This window comes from Tenebrio molitor, chromosome 1, assembly GCF_963966145.1.
Source record: "Tenebrio molitor chromosome 1, icTenMoli1.1, whole genome shotgun sequence".
NCBI lineage: Eukaryota > Metazoa > Arthropoda > Insecta > Coleoptera > Tenebrionidae > Tenebrio > Tenebrio molitor.
Genome location: NC_091046.1, coordinates 2,011,505 through 2,035,900, shown reverse-complemented (window position 1 = coordinate 2,035,900; position 24,396 = coordinate 2,011,505). Strand labels below are relative to the sequence as shown.

The following is a 24,396-nucleotide window of genomic DNA, read 5'->3' as shown; positions in this document are numbered from 1 at the left end:
AGTCTCACTTGGAAAACTTTTATTCAAATTAAGTCAAAAATCTTGTCACTTCTGTTTCTTGTTGACAGTCGATTTGATTTCTGATGGTACTGGACGGACGTCAGGTGAACAAGGACTCTCGTCTTGCTCGTGGACCACTTCCACCAACTCAACAGCTGTCAAGAGCTGCGCACTGACGTTGGTCTCGTTGTAGATCGGGTACCACAACAGCTTGGGAGGATGATGCAGCTCGTCTGTCGTCTTGAGCAGCGGCTTCATGACGGTCTTGCCCACAAGAGCCAACCTGTTCTGAAATGTTCCAATAAAGTCGAAATATAACAAAGCTGGACCTCATTACACACTCGTGTCTGTCATAGATTTCGATGGTGACCTTGGGGAGATTGGCTGCCATGAAATCGCGCGCTCCGTACAAGACGACGTGGCGGAAGACCAAAGTCTGGTCCCACTCCGTGTGAACCCTCTTCTTCACAGTCTGAGTCTTGCGGTACTGGTGGCCGATGACCACGTAGACCACAGAGCCGCAACGGCCGATACTGTCCAAATCGATGTCGCTGAAGTGAGTACACTTGTAGACGTAAACGCGGGCCTCGAAGATGTGTTTTTCCTCGGCCAGCAAGCTCTTGGGGATGGGTTCCAGAGAGAAGAGGAACCCGTGGGGGATGTAGCTGTTCAGGTGCCTGCTCAGACCCATCCAGATCATGATGTTCATCTTGCAGACGCCCGTCATGAAATCTGCAACGCTGGGGATGTTCGAGGCTTGGAAGTAGATGCTTCGCAAGACTCCGCAATTGACACCTTTCTCTTCATCCACAGGAGAATGGATGATGTTGCGGGCCTGGATGATGTGATACGCCACTCTCTTCTTCCCGTGAATCATCCACAGATAGATTTGGGGCCAGTCCTCCACCTACAAAAGACACTGAGAAGCTTTCTAAACAAAACTCGGAATTACATCATCGATCAGAGCTTCGATTCTGGCATAGACTTCTTCGATCTTCTGCAAGAGCTTCTTCCGATGTAGACTCTCCTTGACGTTCTTGGACAACGACTTGATGGCTTCCATTTCTTTGAGCGACCTCTTCAAGTTTTGCTGTTCCAGAACTGGACCAGCTGCGTAGCTGTAGCGCGAGGCCAACTCAATATATCTGGACGCAGCTGACGTGATGAAATTCAAAGAATCAGAAAGCAAGTTTTCGGTCTCGTCCAGCGCACTGGTGTAGTCTTTTGTTTCGAAGATGTCCTCAATTTCCTCTATCCTTCGTTTCTAGAATTGACAGGTCGAAATTTGGAGGAGATGTGTCAAGACAGTTACCAGTTCTTTGAGCATCTTCGTCAGCAGATTGTAATTGAACATCTTGTTCCTGACGTCGGGCAGCGCCAAGCTTAGGTGGAGACAAGGTTTGTTGGCTTCTATGGGCAAAAAGTAGTAGTTCCTGTTGGTTTTTTGTGGTCTGAGAGGCGCCGTGACCGGCGACATGTCGTTGGTTGCGTCTTGTACGGGACCGCAAGCCATCCGAAAAGAAATAGGTTTCTTGCGAAACCTCTTTCTGATCGACGACACCTCGAAAATTGTCGCGAACAGGAAGATCGTTTCATATTTGAGAAAAAATTCTTCTTTGATGGGAGGTAGAGAGGGGTCGTTCGATTGACGCTTGCCTCCTCGTCCCGTGGTCTCCACTGGCATGGTGTGAAGAGAGAGCAGAATTTTTCCCAAGTATCCCTCCAGGCAGTTGGAAGAGTAGAAGTGAAGAAAAGCCGGCCCGAACGTCGGTAGAAAGTCTTTGGAGGTGTGGTGCAAGTTGATGTGGCGAGTTGACCTCTTGCCGTCGCAAAAGAGCTGAACCTTGATGCGTTGACAAAGTGGAGGGATGGATTCGGTCAGCACCAGTCTCTCGTTCCACATCGGAGACGACGTGTTTTTTTTCACCTGGGTCTTCACCTAAGCAGTCGCCACTAGTAGATGCAGCTGCAAGAGTGGTACTTACGGTGGTTCCGCAGAACGAGATCTCGATACGAGTTGTCGGGGAGTTGTTTGGTAGCAGCCTCCCGACGGGTCCTGGTATCGAATTCTTGATCAAATCTTTTCCTCTGAAGATGTCAAAAATGAAGAATGTTTTTTGGCGTTCTTCCTTGGTGACTCCGAATGGCAAAAGCATGTGTTTGGTGAGACTCTCAGACGACGGTGCTGACAGAACTTGTGGGGTTTCATCATCCACTAAAATACGAATGTCCAGTCTGAGGTACCCGCGAGTACCGTCGCTTGGTTCGTTACTTGGCCCTTTGAGTGTGGCCCATTTGTAGAACAAGCGATGATCTAGACCGACACTTCGATTAAATCATCTCAGATCTATACTTCAACGGTAGTACCTTCCTGGTACCATATAGTGGCCAGATCCAGCGTTATGAACCCCAGAACTTTACGCTTGTTCAACAAACCACCATGCTTGTACACCGTGATGGTCATGTTCTTGTCGATGGTTTCTTTCACTGTTGTAACAAACTCAAAAACGAACTTCTATCGACAGTTGATTAATTTTTCAACTTTTGTTGGTTACCTCGTTGTAGCTGGGACAGTCACTACTATACCGGACACCTGTATATTTCTTCTGACTGTCAACCTCCACCTCCACAACTGAATCCATTTTGCCCCAAGCGTAATGCCGGCCCTCCAGTATAGCAACCTCCAGCACGAAAGAGTGGAATTTTTCAAACATTTTTGACACATGTCAAATGGCACGGATTCGTTGCCACACAAAAAAAATTGAATCAGATTTTTTTGACAGTTTGCCAAAAATATTTTGTCTTTGACGGTTTGAACTAATCAACGACAACACTTTGCGCCTTCGAGTCTGCCGGGCGGCGCCCCCGCACATCCAGAGACCCAACTTCCGCTACAAGCTTCAGCGAAGTTCCACACCTTCGTGTGGTGCGGTACGAAACCGCGAGAGGGCGCGTCGAGCCTCTCGTCGGTTGTTTCTCCACAGCCCTCTCTAAAATCGATGACAACTTCTATTGCGTCTCATTTCGGGCCAGATTTCTTGGATTCTTCTGGATTGGATAATTTTGGAGGAAATCTGTTTGGGGAGAATGTTTTGCGGGGGCTTAAGCGGCTCTCGGGCGCCACAACCGCAAGAGAAACCGCACCAGATTACGTCGAGGGATCGGGGAAGGTCTGGCAAAGCGTCTTTATCTTGGGGTAAACCGCCGCCGGTCCCGACACGCCTCAAATCCCTGTGAACGCGGCCTAATTAAAATGTTTAATACACATATATTTTATACATTTTTATATGATATTGTTTTGTTTGTAAATTTTTATTGTTGTGTCTGTCCGCTTTGGCGGACGCGATCGTTCCTCGACTGTAAAAATTGTTCAAGAAATAACAATAAGTCGGGATTTGTTGTTGTTATGGTAATGCCATGTGAATATGGTGATGAGCGTAAAATTCTTGTGAAATGTTAAAAAAAATACATCCTGAAATTAATATTTAAATAACTTTATTAAGTTCGTTCGTTACCTTGGGTGTCGTGTTACGACACGGCGACCGTGAAATTTGCACCATTCGTGAGCCAATCTGGCCAACATAAAAATTCCAGAGAGTGCAATTAAGGAACAATAAAACCATTCGGCGGAAGACAACACCGACGATGTGTTGTAACCGGCGAATAAAACATTTTTCACGTTTTTATCATGATTCTCGCGTTTTCAGTATTCTCACTTTTTCTCGCAACAAAGTGAGAATACTGGATATTCTCACAAAAAAGTGAGAATACTGGATATTCGCGTTTTGTGTGATTTTAGTCGAACGCGTCTTGATTTGCACTCGACAATATTCTCGGTGAGTATTCTCACGAATTGTAGTATTCTCAGGGAAATGAAAACGTCAAGTTCTTTATAAATTATATACATTTATTCACTGTAGACATACACAGTACATGTATGACAACATCGCACAACCATACAAAATTATAAATATTCCTCGAATATTCTCACCTATACATATCGACGTATAGTTCTTATGTACAAACAACGACATATCTACATGTTTAAAATCAGCGTGCAACTACTGCTACCGCCATCCACTAACATCTCTCTTCAACTGAAAACAACAAATAAATCTTCCAATTATCACTATGTCATAAGGAACATTGCGTGTGCACCTATCTACCCCTACACAGTGTCACTACCCCTAATAGATATCACTGAAAGTCAGAGTTTGTGAATTTTGCGAGTGGAGATGGTGGTGGAGGTCGTCGAGGGACTGGTGGGACAACCCGCCGTCGCCCATCACGCCCGAGCCGACGGACGGGGGCCCGTTGCCGGCCTGGCCCTGCCCCCCGGCGGCCTGGCCGCCCTCCTGGCGCATGATATTCCGCCGCCACTTGGCGCGCGCGTTCTGGAACCACACCTGGAGGACCCTCTTGGACAGGCCGGTCTTTTGGGCCAGCTGCTTGAGGTCCTTGGCGTCGGGGTTCTGGTTGATGGCGAAGTAGGTCTTCATGGTGCGGAGCTGGTGGTGCTTGAAGGACGTCCGCATCCGCTTCGTCCGCTGGGTCTGGTGGCCGTTGCTGGAGGCGGGGGACGTCACCGAGGAGTCGTAGGCGAGGGACTCCATCGACGAGGACAGCTCGCCCTGCTGCAGCATCTCTGCAAAAGAACGACGGTTAGATGGGGTTGTGAGCGAGGGGGCGGTTCACAATATCGACAGATCTGAAGGGTTGCGAGCCTATCGTTCTCCTCGTCAATGTTTGTGCTCCGCGAGCACTCGAGCACGTCTCTGAGGGTTGTTATAGCGAACGTTGCACCGCCAACCGACCGCCCCCCATACAACGTTCGAGGATCCTACAACGTTCTGAACAAATATAATTAGTACGCACCTCTATAAATATAACGCGGCAAAAAATTATTGGGACGCAGGGAGAGAAGTGTTAAAAATAATCACAAAGGATTAAAAAAAATACAGCGATGTTGCCTATATTTAAATTAATTGGAAAATTTGGGAGAAACTCGAGACAAGTTGATCAGGTTCGATGAGAAAATGTTTCATTTAATTTTAGAATAATGATGCTAAATTTGGACAAGATTTAGTTAGAATAAATTTTCAACGCCAAAAAAGTACCACTTTTAATCCTAAGTAATAATCCAATATACTATTTTTATTTTGCAATACTGTCGTATTAGGTAAATTCAATTCCGCTAATAAAGAGAAATGTTACCGTCTCGGCTAAAGCCTTCCACCCCAAGAAACTCTTTCACCCCGTCCGCCTTTCATCGATCGCCCCGACCCTCGACGGCACTTCCATTTACATTTCCAAAACAACCCTCTCAGCATCATCGTATCCGTTTGTATTTTTAACACTGAACAAATACAATAAAGTCGGATATAAATTTCACGCATTGTTCGATCGGGTTCTCCCCCGGCCCGGTGTCCTAATCACCCTCATTAGCAGCCGGTCCGGCCCTGTGCACTACCTGAAACCGCGTCCGATCCCGTCCTCCGGTTAATTGGGTGTTGATCTTCTGTTTTATGGCCTTTTAAGCTCGGGCCATTCCGAGAAGGAGCGGATGGAAGCTCGCTCTTTGTCCACGACGCTCTTGAGGGAAGTAATTTTTAATCGGCGGCATCCGGAATAGGTAAGTTCGGCGGCGGTGTTGCTCTTGTGCTGTTTTTCCTTCGGTGTGCATATGTGAACATATTTTATGTCGCAGTGGAGCGATCGATGGGGAGATTATTTCGCGTTGCTGTATGTTAGCAGCCGCCTCATCAGGTTGGCAGGTGGGTATTACAAAACAGCCGACTTGACCCTGGAAGCCGGATAGATTTATTTCGGCGGTGGAGAGCGGGCGGGGGGATCGCAACATTGATTGCCCGACGAATGGGTCCCACCTTGTTGGAATCCACTTTTTTCAAATTTCTCTCAAGCGGTTTTTCACCAAACAAAACTCACACAAAAAAAAAAACAAGAAAAAAAAAAGAATTTACAGTTTCTGCAAAATATTCAATCTTTCAATATGTATCTTCAAGATTAAACGATTTTAAAGTGAAGATTTTTTTTTGCAGAATGAAATCATAGTTTATTATACGATGAAGGACAACGAGTGCATGTTTTCATTTTGGGTGTAAGTTTATTCAGCGAGGCCAATAATTACACGAGGGATGAAAACACTACAATCTCATATGCTAGACCCGATGCATGTAATCGTAAAAGAAATTTGGACAAGAAGACACAGCAAAACACAAAACACTAGATTTTTCTTATCGGTCATGACAACAATAATAATTAATTAAAATTGCTAAAAAAAAAAGTTTTTACTAATTTTGGTTTCGTCAAAAATTACTGTAGTTGTTCTTGTTGAGAGAGATACATTTTATAATTTGTAATATAAATGGTGGATTTGCTAGCCTTGAATTTTTTTGTCTGAAATCTTCCAGAAATTTTATTATCATTTTGTATGTTTTATTTTATTATTTTTCTTCGTGGTGTCAGCCCAAAAATGACCAAACTGAATTATTTCCGAAGTCATGCAATTGTTTATTTTTTCTTTAATTCAGTCTGCCTGTACAAAATTATATTTTTTTAAAAAAGAGAAAAAGATAATTGACAGGAGTGGTCAAAGTAGTTTTGCTTCGGTTACACTCTATGCACCCACCTAATATAGGTTGAGGCAATAATTATAATAATTATGAAATTATGAAGCACAGTTTTCCTTACGCTTAATTACGATATGCAACTACATTTTTGCTTAATTAACAGATTATTAATTGAAAAAGTGACACAAAAAAAAGAAAATTTCTGCGGAACATGTTCGTGTTTACGTAAACGGTTGTAATTATTTTATTTTGAGCAATTTTTAATTAAGCGATTTAGTAGCGAAGAAGAAAATGTGAAGATTATTTTTGTTAAGAAAAAGCTTATTGGACCAAATATAGGTATCTATACGAAAAAATGAGAACAAAATTCTTTGACTGGTTTGATGCTTACTGCCAAAACTCTGCATTTTTTAATAATAATAATAATAGTAACATTAATAGATTATCGTAACAAAATGATCGTTTTTTTTATTATTACAAAATGTAAAAAATAAAATGCAAGATTTTAATACCTTTAGGTATTATATTTTGAGCAATTTTTAATTAAGTGATTTAGTAGCGAAGAAGAAAATGTGAAGATTATTTTTGTTAAGAAATAACTTATTGGACCAACTAAATATGAAAAAATGAAACAAAATTCTTTGACTGGTTTTGATGCTTATTGCCAAAACTCTGCTTTTTTTAATAATAATAATAGTAACATTAATAGATTATTCTAACAAAATTATCGTTTTTTTATTGTTTCAAAATATAAAAAATAAAATGCAAGATTTTAATACCTTTAGGTTAGGAAAAAAGTGAAAGAAACATATTTTGCCAGTAACAAACAGGTATTAAATGTGACACCTACAGTCAATAGCTTTATAAAGAAAATAACAATTTTGATTAGATATATTTTTTAATGTGTAAATAAAATTTATAAAATAATAATAATAATTTATAAAATACAAGATTTTGGTGCTCCTTCGATGTATTTTCAATAGAAAAAACTTCTTCAAATAAGAAGAATGTAAAACAATATATGTTGAAAATCAGAAAAAAACTAGAATAAAAATGTAAACCAGGTTTCATATTTGCTTATTAATTTTTTACTGTAAATGAGAATATATTTTTACATCTACAGTTTCTCACATCTTGATTGTTTTGCTCGTTAATTCAGTTCCATAACGTCACTGAAAATTAAGTTGGTAGCAGTACTGACAAAACCTAGTGAAAGTAGTTTATATTCGTATTTGTGGGCGGATTAAAATGAATCACTCAAGTAACTCCAGAAGTATCTTCACATAATTTTCTCTACTAAGTTATTCTTATTTTTTAGAAAAAAAACTTAGAAGTCTCTTTACCTGTAAAAGTTAAATCATCCGAGTAAGCACAGTTGCCGTCGCCGAGCTTGCGTTTCATAAACAATATTTACGAATTTTTGAAGAACGGATTCTGGTAGTGGTTCTAAGCAAATCCTCAAAGAAACCAAAACGGTATAATTTTGATATTTCATTAAAAAAATCTAGGGTCAAGTATGGAATATGATTTTTTTTTCTATAGCAGTTGTTAAAGTGTGCTTTTATTTATTGAAATCAAAAAATCAACTAGCATTTTAACCGCAAGGGTAGATAAAGTGCTACTTTAACAGCAGGGGTAGATATTGTCATTAATTTTTTTTTATTACCCTAACAACACTCATACTAACGAGATTTTGAAACCTTACACGATTAGTAATGATTTAAAAAAAATGTTTTAATAATAAAATACAAATGCTACAGAAAAAAATTGAAAATTATCACGATGATATCGTCCGACGTCAAAAAACGCTTTCGAAGATAAAATACAATTGTACCCTCTTGTATAATAAATAACTAGGTATAGTCAAAAAATGAATGATGCAAAAATGCCTAAAAATTACTATTTTGCTCTCTATTTTTCAAGCAAATCTGAAAATCGGATTCTTTGTGAGAACAATGTTCGCTACAAAGAAAATGTGTTAAATAAGTTTTAATAATGTTGTACAATTAGTAGGTATTAATAGATAAATTGTGATTATTTCTATAAATCTTATTACAAATTACTCACAATGTTATGACTTGCTAATTTTCGAAAAATGTCAATTTGCCATTTTTATTTTTACTTCTTTAAATTGCCTCCATTTGTAGGAGATGGAAACGCCTTTATTTTTATTTTATTTGCTATTGCTGTCTTTATATTACAGTGTCTTCACATGAAACATTCATATTATTTCCTAAATAAATTAATTAAAGTTTAACGCGACGAACATAAATAATAAAAATAAAATTTAAAACGAATGCCTACCTACTTAAAATAATCATTATACAGGGTTATTCACGAGAGGGTTACTTCTGATTTTTTTTCCCGCAACCAACAATACCAATGGCACAAACTACTGAATCAAATATGTATATTATTTCTTATAAATTAGAAATCAAAGTAAGTTGGATAGATTTGTTATAAATGTCAGATTGACAGATAACCGGTATTTAAACAAAATTCAACAATTAAATTAACAAATCAAATTAATGTAAAAGGTGTTCGAAGTATCTTTCCACACTCTTCATAAATGAGGATCATGTCAGTCTTTTCGTGGTTATTGTAAAAATAAATTTTTCGAATTGACTTGATTTTTTGCTTTAATGTCAAAAATACAAAACTAAGTGCCATCGTGGACTCAGTTATAATTATTTTCAAAATTTGATCAAGAAGTTGTTGCAATATGTTCTGATTTTGTTTTGATTTAAAAAACATAAAAGACAGTTAGCTGTGCAATTTCGTGAATTTTGACTTAAACGTCATTCGATTGGTTCAATAAAATTGTGAAAAAAACCAAGAATTTTTGGGAAAATGTATACATATTGTCTGCATAAACGCACAACGGCAGAAGAATTTTTTATTACATTCGCGATAAAACAGGATCATGTCTGTTTTCTCATCCTTCGAATACATTTTAATCGTCGTATTTTAACTTTATTAACTTTATTATATTTATTGAAGCAAAGCTATCATGGATTACGATTACGATACTTAAAATAGAGACGTTAACTTTGGAAATGTATTGTGGGTTGCATTGTCAATTCCGCTGGGCTCATTACCACTCGTGAAATACCCTGTATTTTACTTCCGGTCTTATCACAGTCTTATCACAGATTACCACTACTTGCGTTTTGGTAATCCTCTAGAATTAAATTAATCTGTGATGATTTATTAATTATTACCAAAGAAACACCTACTTGTCCACTTTTGACCAATTTTTCGGTACAAAATTTGACAATTGTCTCCCATACGATGCAAAAGAAGCGACACGATGGCCTTCACAGTCTCCTGATTTAAACCCACCAAAAACAGCGTGTCAAAATAGTGCCGGTCGAATGAAAAACCTGAATTAGAACACGGTAGGAAGGAATAAATAATGGCCGAAAACAATTAATTAACTCCATACTGGCGCTTTTACTACAGTCTAATTTGGCCAATGTACATTACTGCATTTAATCCGTTTCTAATATTAATTTCATTAATTATAGGTAAATAAATTGAGAGAAGACATCATTAGCGCCACGTCCCTAACACGATCATTACCAATTTAGTTATTTAAATTAAAAGTTTCTTCTTTTCACCACCCACAAATACCAAGAACATTTCTAATCGAATCAACTGAAACCGCAAGTCTTCTTCGACTGACAGTGTGAAACCTTCTTACGAGAGATAGGTTAGAATTAACGCCAAATTCAATGACATTTTTTTAAATTATTTGATAGGTATTGTCAAGTAAACAATTAATTGAAAATGGACAAAATCAAATTTACATTAGGAAAATTTTCGTTTCCCGATTTTTTTGCAACCAACTGTACTTGTACCACCTAAAACTCCAACACAAATAATTTTACTCGACATTTTGACACACTTAATATTCTAAAGGCACGTTTGCAACAGATCTTTCCACGCTAATTTACATTTTTCGTTAGAATTTTGGTTGACATTTCGTCTGAAACGTCAACAAACAACTTTTTCCCCGATTCATGTTCACTATCACTCGTTTGTGCAATACGTGTCGCTACAATTTATTAAACGTCCTCGTAATATATTTTTTTTTAATTCGCATAATTTTACATTTTGACATTCACTGTTGAATCATTTTCCGAAACAAGCACGTACGCCACTGCCTACTGTCAAACATGGAATTGTCATTGGCACTGCCAACATGTGGAAAGAATGAAAGAAAGTCCCAACTGATTATGGCGACTTGGCATTAAATAATTTATGGCCTCCTAGATCGAAAGAGACAGAGTCTGTTTGAGAAACTTTGTGTCTTTTGATCCAGGAGGCCGTGGTTGTCATTTGCATTGCCAACATATGGAAAGAAAGTCCCAACTGATCGTAGCGACTTGGTATTAAATGGTGTCTGTTGTCACACGAGGAGTTGTCATTTGCATTGCCAATACGTGAAAAAAAAAGTCCCGACTGATTCCGGTGACTCGATATTAACTGTCACACACGGAATTGTCACTTGCGTTGCCAACATGTGTTAAAAAAAGTCCCAACTGATTTCGGTGAGTTTAAATGATGTATTTTTATTTGAAGTTTGCGGTTGAAGCTTTCTTCAGATTATTTATTGGATATTAGATATTTGGTCGTTTACGATTCCGACATCCCCTTGTCCCGCGCGGATCGATCTGTCCTAATTGCTCCGGTTAGTGACAGCAACCGCAGGTGTCGTCCCTCCATAAATTCGAATTTTATTGTTAGAGAGGACGAGGTCCTCGTGGAATGCCAGAGGCGGCCATAGCGTCGGCCCAATTGGCTACCGGATTCTAGTTATCCAATCCCCGATCTGAGGATACTTTTCATCTGTCAGCGAGTCGAACTCGGCCACCCACCGTCAAAGAGAACCTATAAATTACGGCCCGATAGCAACGATTCGATACTAGCCGACGAGCACGGTTCCAACTCGTTTTCGGGAATAAAATAAAACTACCGATTCGGTTAAATTTTTACTGTTCCTTCTTTATTCCGCCGTTCTTTGTTCGTTTTGTCCGGACGAGAGTGGTCAACGCCGCGACAGGGTCGGCTCGACCCGAATCAAAAAACGGGCGCAATTTGGTCACTCACCCAGCGTGGCAGCTGCCATCCTCATGGTGACCGGAAGCTCGGCGCAGGGGGGGCGCTCCTCGACGGGCAGCTTCCGCTTCCGGGGGCGGCCCTTGTGGTGCTGAGGCGGCGCGTTGGCGTAGTACCCGGGCGGCGACTCGCCCCCTCGGAACATCATCTCCATGGGGTCGCCGCCGTCGCAGAGGTCCAGCAGCTCGTAGTGGGGCCGGCAGTAGACCAGGCCGTCGCGCATCCCGAAGTGGTCGCCCTTGGAGAGCGGCACCCCGCAGGACGTGCACGAGAAGCAGTGCAAGTGGTAGACGGAGTCGCGGGCCCTCATCACCAGCTCGTTGGCGGAGATGCCGGCTTGACAGCGGCCGCACCGCGTCACCGCGAACATCCTGTCGACAATCGCACAACCTGTCACTAATTATCGCTCTTCACCTGTTATGACACATGCTGATAACGCCGCCGAACTGACAGGCGCTATCGGGGATCGATCGGGATTTCGGGGAGCCCGTCAGGTGTGGGCCGGAGATTTGTCGACGCGATATTATTATTAAATTGGGGGCGGCGGCGAATCCCAGAAACTCACAGCTGGGCCTTCAAAACCAAACGGAAAGCAAATCAGCCCCAGAGACATTATTATTACGAGAGTTGATACCATTCCGCCGCCGCCGCCGCTCGACCCCAGGTGTTTATAAATACAGCGCGGCGGCGACGCCGACACCACCCTTAATGAGTGTTATGACAACAGCCTGCCGCAGTTACAACAACAATCTTGACGTTGCGTTGCGTTGCGTCAGTGCCACGTGTTTGTTCCCACCGTCGGACAATAAATTCATATCACCAATTAATTTGGGAATTTCTAACGTCGACCTCCGGATAATTCGTTGGGGGAAGAAGAGGATGCACGATAAGAATTTTAATGAACCGATAAAAAAGAATGTTTACCCATTATTTCCGTTACGTAAGGCTGCACGCATCACAAAAAACCTAGTGAAATCCGCATCAATCGTGGAACGGCTCCGGTGACAGATGAATGAGTCCGGAGGAATTCCGGGAGGACAAGACATCAATAACGCGCTAATTGGGTGCGGTTTTTTTCCTGACCGGGGTTAGAGGGTTTTTGATTTGCGCGGGGAATGCGGGGCGCGGGGGGTGACCGTGGGGATGTTGGGGGAATGTGTGGTATTTTTGGGACACATGGGCCGGGATAAATTCAGAATTTGGAGAAATGGGAAGGGGATAAATCAACTTAAATTGGACGGAAACGTAAGAAAGAGGGGACAAATTGTTGCGACGACAAAATGTCGCCGATTAATCAACGAGTGGTTAAAAGTGACGTTGACGTTGATGTTTACCGAAGAGCTGCTCACGGATTCACATTCGCATGGTCCAGGGGAAGATACGGAGGGATCCACAAAAGATACAAAGCATTCGGGAGTGATGCAGGGAGCTTCGGCATAGCACATACAGGGCAATCCATGGAAGATAGAAGATGGAAGATGGAAGATAGAGGAAGATCAGGAGGAGGTAGAGAGAGATTAAGAGGAGATACAGCAAGATCTGAAGGACTTATAGCGCGATCTGGGATGGTTGATACAGGAAGTCCTTTGGGAGATCCAAGGAATCTGAAAGAATTACAAAGACATTCGGAGAAATATAGATATATCTGGAATGGGAGATGCAAGAAGATCCGCTGTAAGAGATACAGAGGATTCAGAATAGCAGATATAGTAAGATCTGTGGAAGATACAAAGAAAGGCGAGAAAAACAAATCAGGGATGACACACGGAGAAAGATGAAAGGTAGAGGAAGATCAGGAGGAAATAAAGAGAAATTAAGAGAAGATACAGCAAGATCTGAAGGACTTATAGTGCAATCCGGAATGGTAGATATAGAAAGTCCTTTGGGAGATCCAAGGAATCTGAAAGAATTACATAGATGTTCGAAAAAATACACAGATATCTGGGATGACAGATACAAGGAGATCCGGTGTGAGAGATATAAGGGATTGAGAATAGCAGATATATTAGGTTTTTGTGGAAGATACAAAGAGAGGCGAGAAAAATAAATCAGGGATGAGACGCAGAGACAGATCGGGGGAGATACAGAGATATCCATACGAGGAACAAGGGGTAGATACATGGAGATTCGGGAGAAATGTACGGCGATTTGGGATGAAAGATATTGGAAGATCCATGGAAAATATAAAGACGTGCGAGAGCGACACGGGGAAATTCGAGGAAGGTGGAGGAAAACGTGGAGAAAATTTGGGAAGATACAGGAAAATCTGGGGAAGATATAAAGAGATCCAAAGGAGATACAAGGGGATCAAGAAGAAATACAGCAAGATCCGAATGACATACACAACAATTCGAGATGAAAGATATCAACAATCCTATGGGAGAAATGGGAAATCTGGAGGAGTTATATAGAAATACCTACACAGATATCTGGAATAGAAGGTACAAAGAGATCCGGTGTGAGAGATACTGGGAGATCTAAAATACAAGATATAGCAATATGGAGATATGCAAGAAAGATACAGGGAGATCCGGAATGAAAGATACAAGGGATCCATGGACAATACAAGAGTGTGCGGAGTGATACAGGAGAAATACGGAGAAGATTTATGGAGATCAGGAATAACAGATACAAGGAGATCAGGGAGGATACAAGGAAGTCTCGGAAAGCTAGAGGGAGGTCCTGGAAAGATACCAATCAGGGTGAGATACAGGTCAATCTAGGATGGAAGATAAGGAGCAAAGCAAGATGGAAGAAACGAGATCAAGAATGGGATAAATAGGACAATCTATGGAGAATGTGAGGGAGATATAGGGAGATACGGAGATGATCTGGGATAGGTAGTACAGGGAGATCTCGAGGAGGTCCAAGGAGGTCCAAGGAGGTCCACGGAGACAGGAGGGACCATGTATCCAACAGAGAAGATCTCCAAATGTTTTAACAATCACTCCCTCAATGTTTACCTTTTAAAAACTTATGACTTACGTGGCAGATTTTGTATTTGCGTCTAGGTTATGCTAAATATGTATCTTCTTTTCTATGTTACGATACAGGGTGTTTCTGAAATAGGTACATTAATTTTAACTGGTAATAGAACTCGTCAAAAGGAACAACTTTTCTATCTACCATTTTGCCGAAAAACGATGTTTAATTCCAAAAAAAATTGGAGAGATTTTTCACTAAAAAGCCCTACGCCATTAAATACTGCAATGGCTAATTGAGATCAGCGCTAATATGAAAAAAACATCCATTTTCATCCAGAAAACGTGTTTTAACGCCGAAATCAAAATTCAAATAAATCTACCCGTATAGCAAAAAATCCACTTCGTAAGAATCTGGTTGTTTCACGTTTTTAGGTAGCTTAGTTTTGGAGATATGAACGGTTTTAAGAAAATCTTTCCTATTTTTTTAAGCCATTACGCAACGTTTTTCGCCAAAATGGCAGAGAGAAAAGTTGTTCCTTTTGATGAGTTCTATTACCAATTAAAATTAATGCACTTATTTCAGAAACACCCTGTATGTTAATGTTCGAAAACATTTTGTGATAATATGGACCTAATAAAATTGAGAGAAGCAAAAATATTAATTCTTACCATTATTTTGCGCTGAGATGCACTTTAAAGTACGTTTGAGTATAAACCTGACTTTACATATTTTAGTATTTAAAAGCTTCCAAATGTAAAACGTCGTTCTTTATTTATTGCAAAATTGTTGAATTTTTTGAAAATTTCATTTTATGCTTTCATTCTTATGTGCGTTAACGTTACGTTGCGCATACGTTCCTTGCGTTAGTAGTGAAACCTCTGCGAACTGGAAAGACCTCTACATATTTATTACGTTACGTTGGCATAACTCTCGCGCCACTCGAATCTCTAAAGCAGCCTTCACACATTTCAATCCGCGCGTTGTAAGCGCATAACGAGTGCCCAAATAAGCACCGCGCTGGAATCTTCCGGCCTCGCCAACATCTCCTCCGTCGCAATAAACCCTCGTCGCGCTTTTCCCACAGCACAGTTAAAAATAAATCGTCCTGCGGCCGTTCCACTACGGACTGTTATTATTGTGGGGCGTAAAAAGGACTCACCGATAATAATCTTCCTTGCAGTAGATGTTCCCGTCGCGGGCGAAGCAAGTCAGCTCGGTGTCCAGCGGGAGCTTGCACTCGCAGCACTTGAGGCAGGCGGCGTGCCACTGCCTGTCCACCGCCAGGAGGTAGTATCGGTCCTGGATGCGGCCCCCGCAGCCGGCGCACGTCGTCCCGTCCAGCACGGCGGGGCCCCCCAGGCCGGAGCACGGCGAGGAGATGGCGCGTTCGATGGACTCGCGCTCCTTCAGCATCTCGACGGTGGCGGGCGAGGATCGCGACTGGCACTCCGAGGGGCTACCTGGAGACACAAAAAATTGCGAAAAGTGGCGGATACCGTCTTGACGAGACGTGGAGGTGAGAGTGTAACGGTGCGTCTGGAAGTGGTCCGCGGAGGCGCCCGGATGGTCGGCGCGACATATTGGCGAGAGAGTGTGGGGCGGCGGCACTAATTGCGACGCAAATCGATCAAAATTGACGAGCGAGAGAAGAAGTCGCAGATGAGAGGTGCCCCATCTTTTGGTTGCTACACTCATTTATTCAATTTTATCGCCCAATATTGCTTGCGACAAATCGCAGCAACATATTCAGTTGGAAAGTTTCGTAATTCTACTGATTTGCATTTAATCACTCGCCTACGGCTCGGACGCCCAACTTCCGTCCTCGTGATTAAATGCACTACTTTGCTCACTTGTGTTGAAAACAGCTATTATTATGTACATATGTATATAATTTTGACATTTTTGTTCACTAGTTGTATCTTTTTATTAAAGAAAAATGTTAAATATTACTTGTATTTTTTTTTTTTTGAGAGATTCTCTCGAGCGACAAATTTTCACTCGTTGCGATTGATTTAGTCTCAAATATGGATGATCACGATCTTGCTCGACGGACAAGATGAGAAGACGAAATAAATAAAAAGAAACATTAAATCCAGTTTTAATATGGAAAAAGCGTCTCACTTACAATTTCTTGTAGGTATTCCATGTTATGTTCTTCTATGGTTGCGATTAATTTGCTCTCAGCAATTGACAACAACGATATTGAAACAGAAATTGTCATTTTGAGTATTTTAGTTTAATGTCTGCAATTCATCTCTCTCAGATGCGATTCATTTTGTCTCAGCAGTTTCCAGGAATTTTCCTTGCACATTCCATACAAAAAATCCTTGTAAGAATCTTCTCTCATGGAGATTAATTTAGTCTCATGATTTTACAACGACAGTTATTGAGAATTTAAAAAACCCACGGCCTCCTAGATTCATAAGAGACTCGTCTCTTATCCGGCCTGTCGCATTCGATAAATGTCTGTTTTTGAAAATTCCCCGTATAGTATGTCCATCTAGCGACTTTAATGTGATCCATATATTAGTATATGCAACTAAAAATACGTATGAATAATGACATTTTATATAATAAATTGTCAATTTGAAAAACTAAGTGCAGTTGAAACTTTAAAAAATGCCACAAACAAAGAAAAAATGTTGTATTAGTTCACGACACAAAGTTAACACTTCTTATCATAATCTACCCAATGATATCACTTTAAATGCGGCATGGAAGACACTCGAAGACAGGACTGAGAGATCATATCATGAGTGCCGCAGAATATGTAAGTAGTAAAATTTTATCAAGATTCCAAAATTTAAGGACCAATGTAAATATTTCAGTCACCTTGCAAGATAGTTCTCTGGAAAAACTAGAAAAATTGTCTTCTTTTAGTTATCTGCCAAGTACCAATTTTCAAATTGAGACGGCGGCAACAGCTTTTTTATGTGGCTACTTAATTATGAAAATAACGAAGGCAATCCATGGATGTGATTCTTGCTTGTCACATTTACAAGATTCAAATTCGAAAAAGAAAATCCCGTTACTGGAATTAATTTATTACTAAGATAGAGGAAGGCTAAGTTACCCCAATGATCAATTTGTGGGTCTAGTATAGTTTGGGAATGAGAAATTGGAATTTTAGTTTCTTCACTTGCATCTTGCAATGGGTTTTGGGTAGGTTAAACATTATAGATAATAATGAAGATTTACGACTATGAGCAGTTCATTCCAGGAGGGACAAACAATCTGCATTTTGCCGATATTCGGCATCCCTTTTTAGTAACTAGCAATATTATAATCTTTACAATCTACCCTAAACCCATTGCAAGTGAAGAAACTTAAATTCCAATTTCTCGTTCGCAAACTATACAATTTACAATAATTTCAATAATAGTAGAAATTCTACCAAGCATTCCAAAGGAAAATATAAATTTTGTTTTGAAGAATATCTTGGCCTCATATCTTTCGGGAAATCCACTAATTGTCCTGTTCATGGTAAAATGTGAGTGAGACACTTACACTTATTTAAAAATTAGAACTTCCTGTCATTGTAAATTTTTGTAACTTGCACTCACAGACAAATAACAAAAAATAATAAAAAAGAAATTTGTTGAAATTAAATTTACCGTTCATAAAAAATGTTTTTGATTTGAGATTTTGAAAAAATGTCAGATGTACGAGTATGTGTGCGTTAAAACTGTTGAAAAATGTTGAAAACACCTCTATAAAACAATAATTTCCTGCAAGGCAGGCAACCACTACAACACATAAGCCCCGTATTGTGGCGCACCCTATAAACCAAAAATAATGCTTAGAACTACGAATGCGGCAGGCCGGATAAGAGACGAGTCTCTTATGAATCTAGGAGGCCGTGAAAAAACCATACCTATACAATATTAATATATTGTAAAATTCAGATCGATTGACAAAATTTTAATAATTGCGACAAGTTTCTCTCATATGCGACTTCTTGCAACCATTTATTTCAGTTTTATTGAAGTTATTGGGTATATTTCTACATTATCGTAATTACTGCGAGCAAAAAAATGTTGCTCGACACAAACTTGCCAAAATTTGTAGCGTGAGATTCTAAGAAATCTCAAGAAAAATCGCCATAAATTGCTCACACTTTCAAGGAGAACATTTTTGTGGTTGGATTAATTTAGTAATAGTCGTGTTATCACCATCAATCTCGCTCATTTTAAATACTTCTCATCTTTAAAATTCCAATGTCACGACATAAGTGTCAAGTACTCTCACGTTTCGAAATCGCCAACATTGAAATTATTCATTGATGCATGTCGACACTTTTTTATTGTTTGGGTATTTTTAGACATTTGTATAACAATTACAACTCTGGAGCACTGTAAAATCTCTAATTTCAAAACTTGCCACTGGGTTGTAAGACGTTGCGACAAATCGCAAATGCAAGTTTAACGCTACATCAAAAAATGTAACTTTTGCATTTGATCTGAAGCCAAATATTAAATATTACGCCAAAGCCGGTGTGACAAATTTAATGTCAGTGCGATTTCTTGCTGAAATATGTCTAATCTCGGATGCAATATGTATTTGCAAATTGATGAGACAAATCGCAAATAAATTGAGTGTCAGTTCCAATACAGAGGTAATAAGGTGATGACTTTAAGTTTCTGAAACAGAGTATGCGATTGAGTTTGTTGCTGCCATAAATCGCAGCAAGATATGTCGTAAAAATTTATAATTTCTACAACCGATTGAGAGTTTGATTTGACTTTTCCTGGTTGTCAAAATTGGTGACACTTTTTGCGTAGATTTGTGTCAGATCTCTGCGACAAATCTCGAGATTTTTTAGTGTCGGTGCGATTTTTTCCGGAAAAGTGTAATTTTTCGAACTGATCGATCAGAAACAAGTGGTTGCGTTATCCGTCGCCTACTGCGCCGGCCTCAGCGTCCATAAATCGAATTCTATAGCGCAATTACAATTAGCAATTAACAAATTAACGGCGAACAAACCAAATGAACGATCGGGTTTCAATTAAGAGCAAATAAAGCGTCTCCAGACAAGGACGAAGGATAAGGCGAGAAGGACAGCGCTCGACGTAAACCGAGCGAAATACCAAAACCGCCTAGAAAGAATCAATTAAGTCGCAAAATGAAGACGAGAAAAGTTGCAACTCGCAGGCCTGCCAACTGCGCCCCGATAAATCGTCGCTATTCGGTCGATTACGGTGCACGTTCGCCAACCTCGCAGCAACAAATTGCGTCGTTTATCGCCGACGTTTAGTGCGTTTTTAATTATTGCGCAATTAAGAGACGGTTTTATGACGTAGTAAAGTGGCAGGGGCGGCGAAAAGTCGATTACGGTCCTGCGAGCGGTCGTGTCGAGATAAGGCACCACCGGAGGGAGCAAAAACTGAACTAATGATCGGAAAAGAATGCCAAGCAAAAAATGCAAAGAAGCAGAAAATGCCATTTGTGTCATGCCATTTTTATCGGAGACTAAATTATGTCTAACGATAATCTCGCAAACGTGACATAAATTTCTGAGAGCAAATACACGAGGTTGTAATTGATGTAAATGTCGACGTTGTGGGACTCAGGTGGTCGAGGGAGGTGCCCCCGTTTGGGTGATTTTTTCCCAAAAGATTTCCATCCAGGTGAGCGCGACGTAATCTGCGAAGCTTATCGGGAGCTTGCCATAAATGTCCGAGAGTAATGCGCGAGATAAAGTTAATGCAATAAATGTCAGCTCGGATTACGGTTTAGTGTTGAATCAGCATACAAGAATTCGCTTATAGACCGATGAAAATACATATTTTTATCTCTCACGTGTTTACGGCGAGCTGAGATTTCTAGATGTCGCCAGATTCTACGTTGGGATTTACTTTAAATGTATATTCACAATTGCCGTTTTTGTGAGAGTCAGATGTTAAAAAAGATGTCAGTTGTTAAATGTGGTGACACTTCTTGCGTAGATTTGTGTCAAATGTCTGCGACAAATCTCGAGACATTTTAGTGTCGGTGCGATTTTTTCGAGAAAAGTGTAATTTTTCATGTCGAACTGATCGATCAGAAAGAAACAAGTGGTTGCGTTATCGACAGTCGACAATCGACAGTGCATGTTTGAATGATATTAAAAAAATCACAAAATTTTGAAGATTTTTTAAGGCTGTCCAGCGAAAAAATAAGAATGCTCTTAATAGGTACTTTATTATTGTTATTATGTATTTAAAAAAAGAGGGCACGGCATCCAGGCCTAATTTATTTATCACTACAGATATTTTCATCAAATAAGGATAATTCCTTTGGAGGCACCATTCTTTATATTATCATTTATTTTGCATTATTATTATCATTACCTATAAATATTATTCGAGATTTCTGTCAACATTTTAAAGAAATCATTAAAGTTTATAACTAATAAATAATTGTTGCAATTTTTTTTCTTTTGTTCCAATAACAAAGTATTAGCGATAAATATCATCTGAGAGTTTCACTCTGATATTTATTGCAAGAAGAGTCTTAAGCACAATTAATTACCTATTGCATTGCAGAGTCATTATGGCTGAACTCATTCAGACACTTAAAACTTCTTGCAATAAATCTCAAGTATAAAATTAGAAATTCAATCGTTATAGCACTTTTTGCTACAATATTTTAGGTATCACAAAATAAGCATCATTTGACATTTCTCTCAGCCGCAACATTTTGTTCTCAACAGCAACTCCTTGCGACTAAGTAAGTCTCAAACTATAAATTACAACCTGGAAATACATAATACTTTGTTGATTGCTAATCTGTCTGAGATTTATTGCAATAAAATGTCACGAGAGAGTAATAAGTGTCAAAAACAAACCTAGAATAAACTTCATAGTGAAAGTTTTTCTCTAAGCAAGAAATTTTAGCAATAAAAATTTTCTGAGAGTTGTGTGTAAAATACACAGTGATTTACTTAAAATGCATTCACGTGGTTTTGGCATAATGGGAGGCCATAGACATTTTGCATTTACTTTGGTATTATCTAAAGCTGTCTGCTGAATTAGGTTATGTTTTTCTAAGTTTGAGGTTATAAATAGCGTCAAGGTCTAGTGCATTGTTGTCAGTTTGACTAGTTTCAGACATGGCGGGAAATTTGGGTAACATGTTTTGTTCATTTTGAAAAATCCGCATGTCAGGCACTTTTAATGACAGTGTGTCCAACGTTAAAAAAATAAATCATGGCCTTCCATTATGCCAAAACAACGTGAACGGTGTTTATATTGGATGCTCCAAAGAAGTTATAAATCCAACATAAACCTGAGATTTATCTGTTGCAAAAGGAACACAAAAATCTCGGCAGATTTCTCTCCGAGATTTATCGCAAAAAATATTTATTATTATTATTATTATTATTACGAGTAGGTACTTGTAGTTTATGTTAAGCATGATTTACGATAAGAAGTTATATGTCATAAAAGTTTTTCTCAGTTTACTATTTACGGCCAAGAAAATAAGATTTTTTGTTGCGATTTATCGCATTTATTATGAGCGGATATTATACAGAGATTAAATTAATGAGTAAACGTCAACTCAAATTACATTTTAATCTTACATAACTAAGTTTATCAAGTAGCAAGATCTAATGTTTCCATATCATAAAAAAATAGCTTGTGCAAGTTCGTAAAATATAGATATATCGTTTGAAATTTCTCTCAGCTGTGATACACCAACGTTGTACAACATTTTAAAGCGATTTAATTACTCTCAGGCGATAAATATCATGTGATGAAAAGTGTGAGGCAAACTGATTTGTGCCTCACAAAAACAAAATTTGTTTTTATTTGAGATTTATCCACTTTTGACACTTCGTAAAGTAAATGCAACTTGAAACTCGATAAGTGCAATAAAATATCGTGTAAAAGTGCTATTCTTTCTGCGATTTATTGCTCATGCAACCACTCGCCGATGCAAAGTGTGAAGATATCCATAAACTGCCATAAATGTCACTTGCCGGTAATAAATGTCATAAAGTGTCGGCTGCAATTAAACATTTTGATGGGACAAAATAAACTTTTCAGCCATTTTATGTTACTTTATTGGTTTAGAAAAGTTTCGAATCTCATTCGATTTGGATTTCAGTAAAAAAAAAACAAAAATACACAAATTTCAAACACCAAAGTATTTTTGCAAAAAGTCTCGACACATAATTTCTTCTTGCGATTTATTGCGCTCGAGCGAAAAATATTTGGATGTCGTGCATCTTACCCAATAATTAAACTGTCACTTTCAATGAGTAGGTAATTGATGAAGTCTCCGAGATAAATATGTCTCAGATGAAATTTCTACACCATTTATTATAGACAGATTTGTTGTCTATTTGTAGAAGGTGCGTGTACCTTGTTTAGGGCCTCCAAGTATATTTCAAAAAAGTAAAAATTTTCAAATTTTGCAAACAATGTTCTTAGCACAATTTTGTACACAAAATGGCAAAAATGAGACACTTTTAGTCCAAAACATTTTTCAAAATGTCAATTATTTTCGAAAATAGTTGTCGTTTGTCACTGAAACGTCACACCTTGCCCCGCACGTCTCTCCCGTCGAAACAACTGCCACTCAATGAATTTCGATGTTTTATTTGATGTCAGCCTCCTACGCCGTTTTTTCGGTGGCATTAAACCCAAAAAAAAAGAAAATCGTGGTACGCAGCACTCAAAAAAAGTCGTAATCCGAGCCGTGTTGCGTACCGAATGCGAAATTAATTCAAATGGTGTGACAGCTGTCAAAAGTCAATTAAATCGCGATAATTTCGCTTTAAATATAACCCGAGCCGACTTAAAATATGTAAAATGAGACAAATGACTGTTATAATTGACAGCAACACCTCTTCCCCCACTCCTACACATTACACCCGGCAATCATCATCAATCAAAGAGGCCACTCTGTATCACACAACAGTAGAGGAGCACGTTTCGTTGTAGTCGGAAAATGGTGTTAATTAATTGCGTGGCAACATCACAAATTATCTAGATAGCACTGTGATCGATGTGCGCGGCCATCAGACCCGATTTGGGCCCAGTTTACCTGCCAACGCCGCCCATAATCCAGCAAGACGTCCCGATTTGGCACCGATCGATCAGCACTTGCACACACAGCGCGACGTTTCGAGCCGGAGCGTCCGTCAGGAGCAAAACCGTGCACTTTACCGTCGGTACAGTGACGGATCTAAGGCCGGTGCGTCTCTCTCAGGGATGCTGCGCTGGCCCCGCCTCGGGTCCGCCCCGCGCGATGCGCCGGTGTCACGGCGCGCCCAATCAGCCGCGACCGGCGTCCCCTCTTCACATTTAGGCCCCGCCCGCCGCTCGATTGTCATTTGTCGAGTGGAATCGGCAGCGCCGACTTCGCGATTGATTTATGCGGCCCGGGACGGTCTGTCCCCACGGTGACCTTCGGCCCGCGCTCCCCTACTAGCGGACGTTAGTCAGGTGTTTTGGGTTAATTGATGACCACGACGGAAATAGTCCGGGAGTTGTTCACTTCCGGGCGGGATCGAGGGGATCGTTATGCGCCATTCACGAAAATAACGAGCCGGATTAAATGCGAAGGAATCTTAACGAAGCACACGCAGGTGGCGTTATCACGAGGAGCGGAACTTGTCCACGTGATTTTTACGGTCGGGTTAATTAACGACGCCGGTGACGAGGAGGGAGCTTGATGGACGGGGCTCTGGGGCTCGGAGGGCTAGTTTTTCTTTCGAGTGATGACCAGTCGCTCTGGCTGGGACAAATAAAACACGAATCGATGTGAAGAATGT

The 24,396-nt window shown here is 39.9% G+C and overlaps 2 protein-coding genes across 3 annotated transcripts; both read right to left on the bottom strand.

Annotated features, from left to right (window-relative positions):
• Positions 1-2: 2 nt before the first annotated feature.
• On the bottom strand, positions 3-2,729 carry LOC138131347 (otoferlin-like). Of its 2 annotated transcripts, none has more exons than XM_069048323.1 (7): positions 2,556-2,729; positions 2,368-2,512; positions 1,986-2,314; positions 1,313-1,939; positions 953-1,264; positions 342-907; positions 3-283 (listed from the first exon to the last, which is right to left on the bottom strand). In XM_069048323.1, exons 1-7 carry the CDS (start codon positions 2,712-2,714, stop codon positions 46-48), a joined length of 2,376 nt encoding a protein of 791 aa, XP_068904424.1. In that variant the 5' UTR covers positions 2,715-2,729; the 3' UTR covers positions 3-45. The 2 variants fall into 2 exon arrangements, with proteins under 2 accessions (XP_068904424.1, XP_068904419.1); XM_069048318.1 differs by having other exon boundaries at positions 5-283; positions 2,368-2,515.
• A 1,188-nt stretch (positions 2,730-3,917) lies between these two features.
• On the bottom strand, positions 3,918-23,898 carry LOC138141447 (LIM/homeobox protein Lhx9-like). The gene is made up of 4 exons (XM_069062154.1): positions 23,667-23,898; positions 15,796-16,096; positions 11,703-12,082; positions 3,918-4,645 (listed from the first exon to the last, which is right to left on the bottom strand). Exons 2-4 carry the CDS (start codon positions 16,047-16,049, stop codon positions 4,188-4,190), a joined length of 1,092 nt encoding a protein of 363 aa, XP_068918255.1. The 5' UTR covers positions 16,050-16,096; positions 23,667-23,898; the 3' UTR covers positions 3,918-4,187.
• Between the last annotated feature and the right edge of the window lie 498 nt (positions 23,899-24,396).

What these genes read in the sequence shown, in the direction of transcription:
- LOC138141447 (XM_069062154.1), bottom strand. Translation starts at nt 16,049, where the DNA reads ATGCTGAAGGAGCGCGAGTCCATCGAACGCGCCATCTCCTCGCCGTGC. An exon ending in TGCAAGGAAGATTATTATCG is followed by an intron (nt 12,083 to 15,795) that starts GTGAGTCCTTTT and finishes GATTGTCGACAG; the next exon opens with GATGTTCGCGGTGACGCGGT. An exon ending in GATGGCAGCTGCCACGCTGG is followed by an intron (nt 4,646 to 11,702) that starts GTGAGTGACCAA and finishes GTTCTTTTGCAG; the next exon opens with AGATGCTGCAGCAGGGCGAG.
- LOC138131347 (XM_069048318.1), bottom strand. Translation starts at nt 2,714, where the DNA reads ATGTTTGAAAAATTCCACTCTTTCGTGCTGGAGGTTGCTATACTGGAG. An exon ending in CACTATATGGTACCAGGAAG is followed by an intron (nt 2,315 to 2,367) that starts GTACTACCGTTG and finishes GTGTCGGTCTAG; the next exon opens with ATCATCGCTTGTTCTACAAA. An exon ending in GAAATCTATGACAGACACGA is followed by an intron (nt 284 to 341) that starts GTGTGTAATGAG and finishes ATTTCAGAACAG; the next exon opens with GTTGGCTCTTGTGGGCAAGA.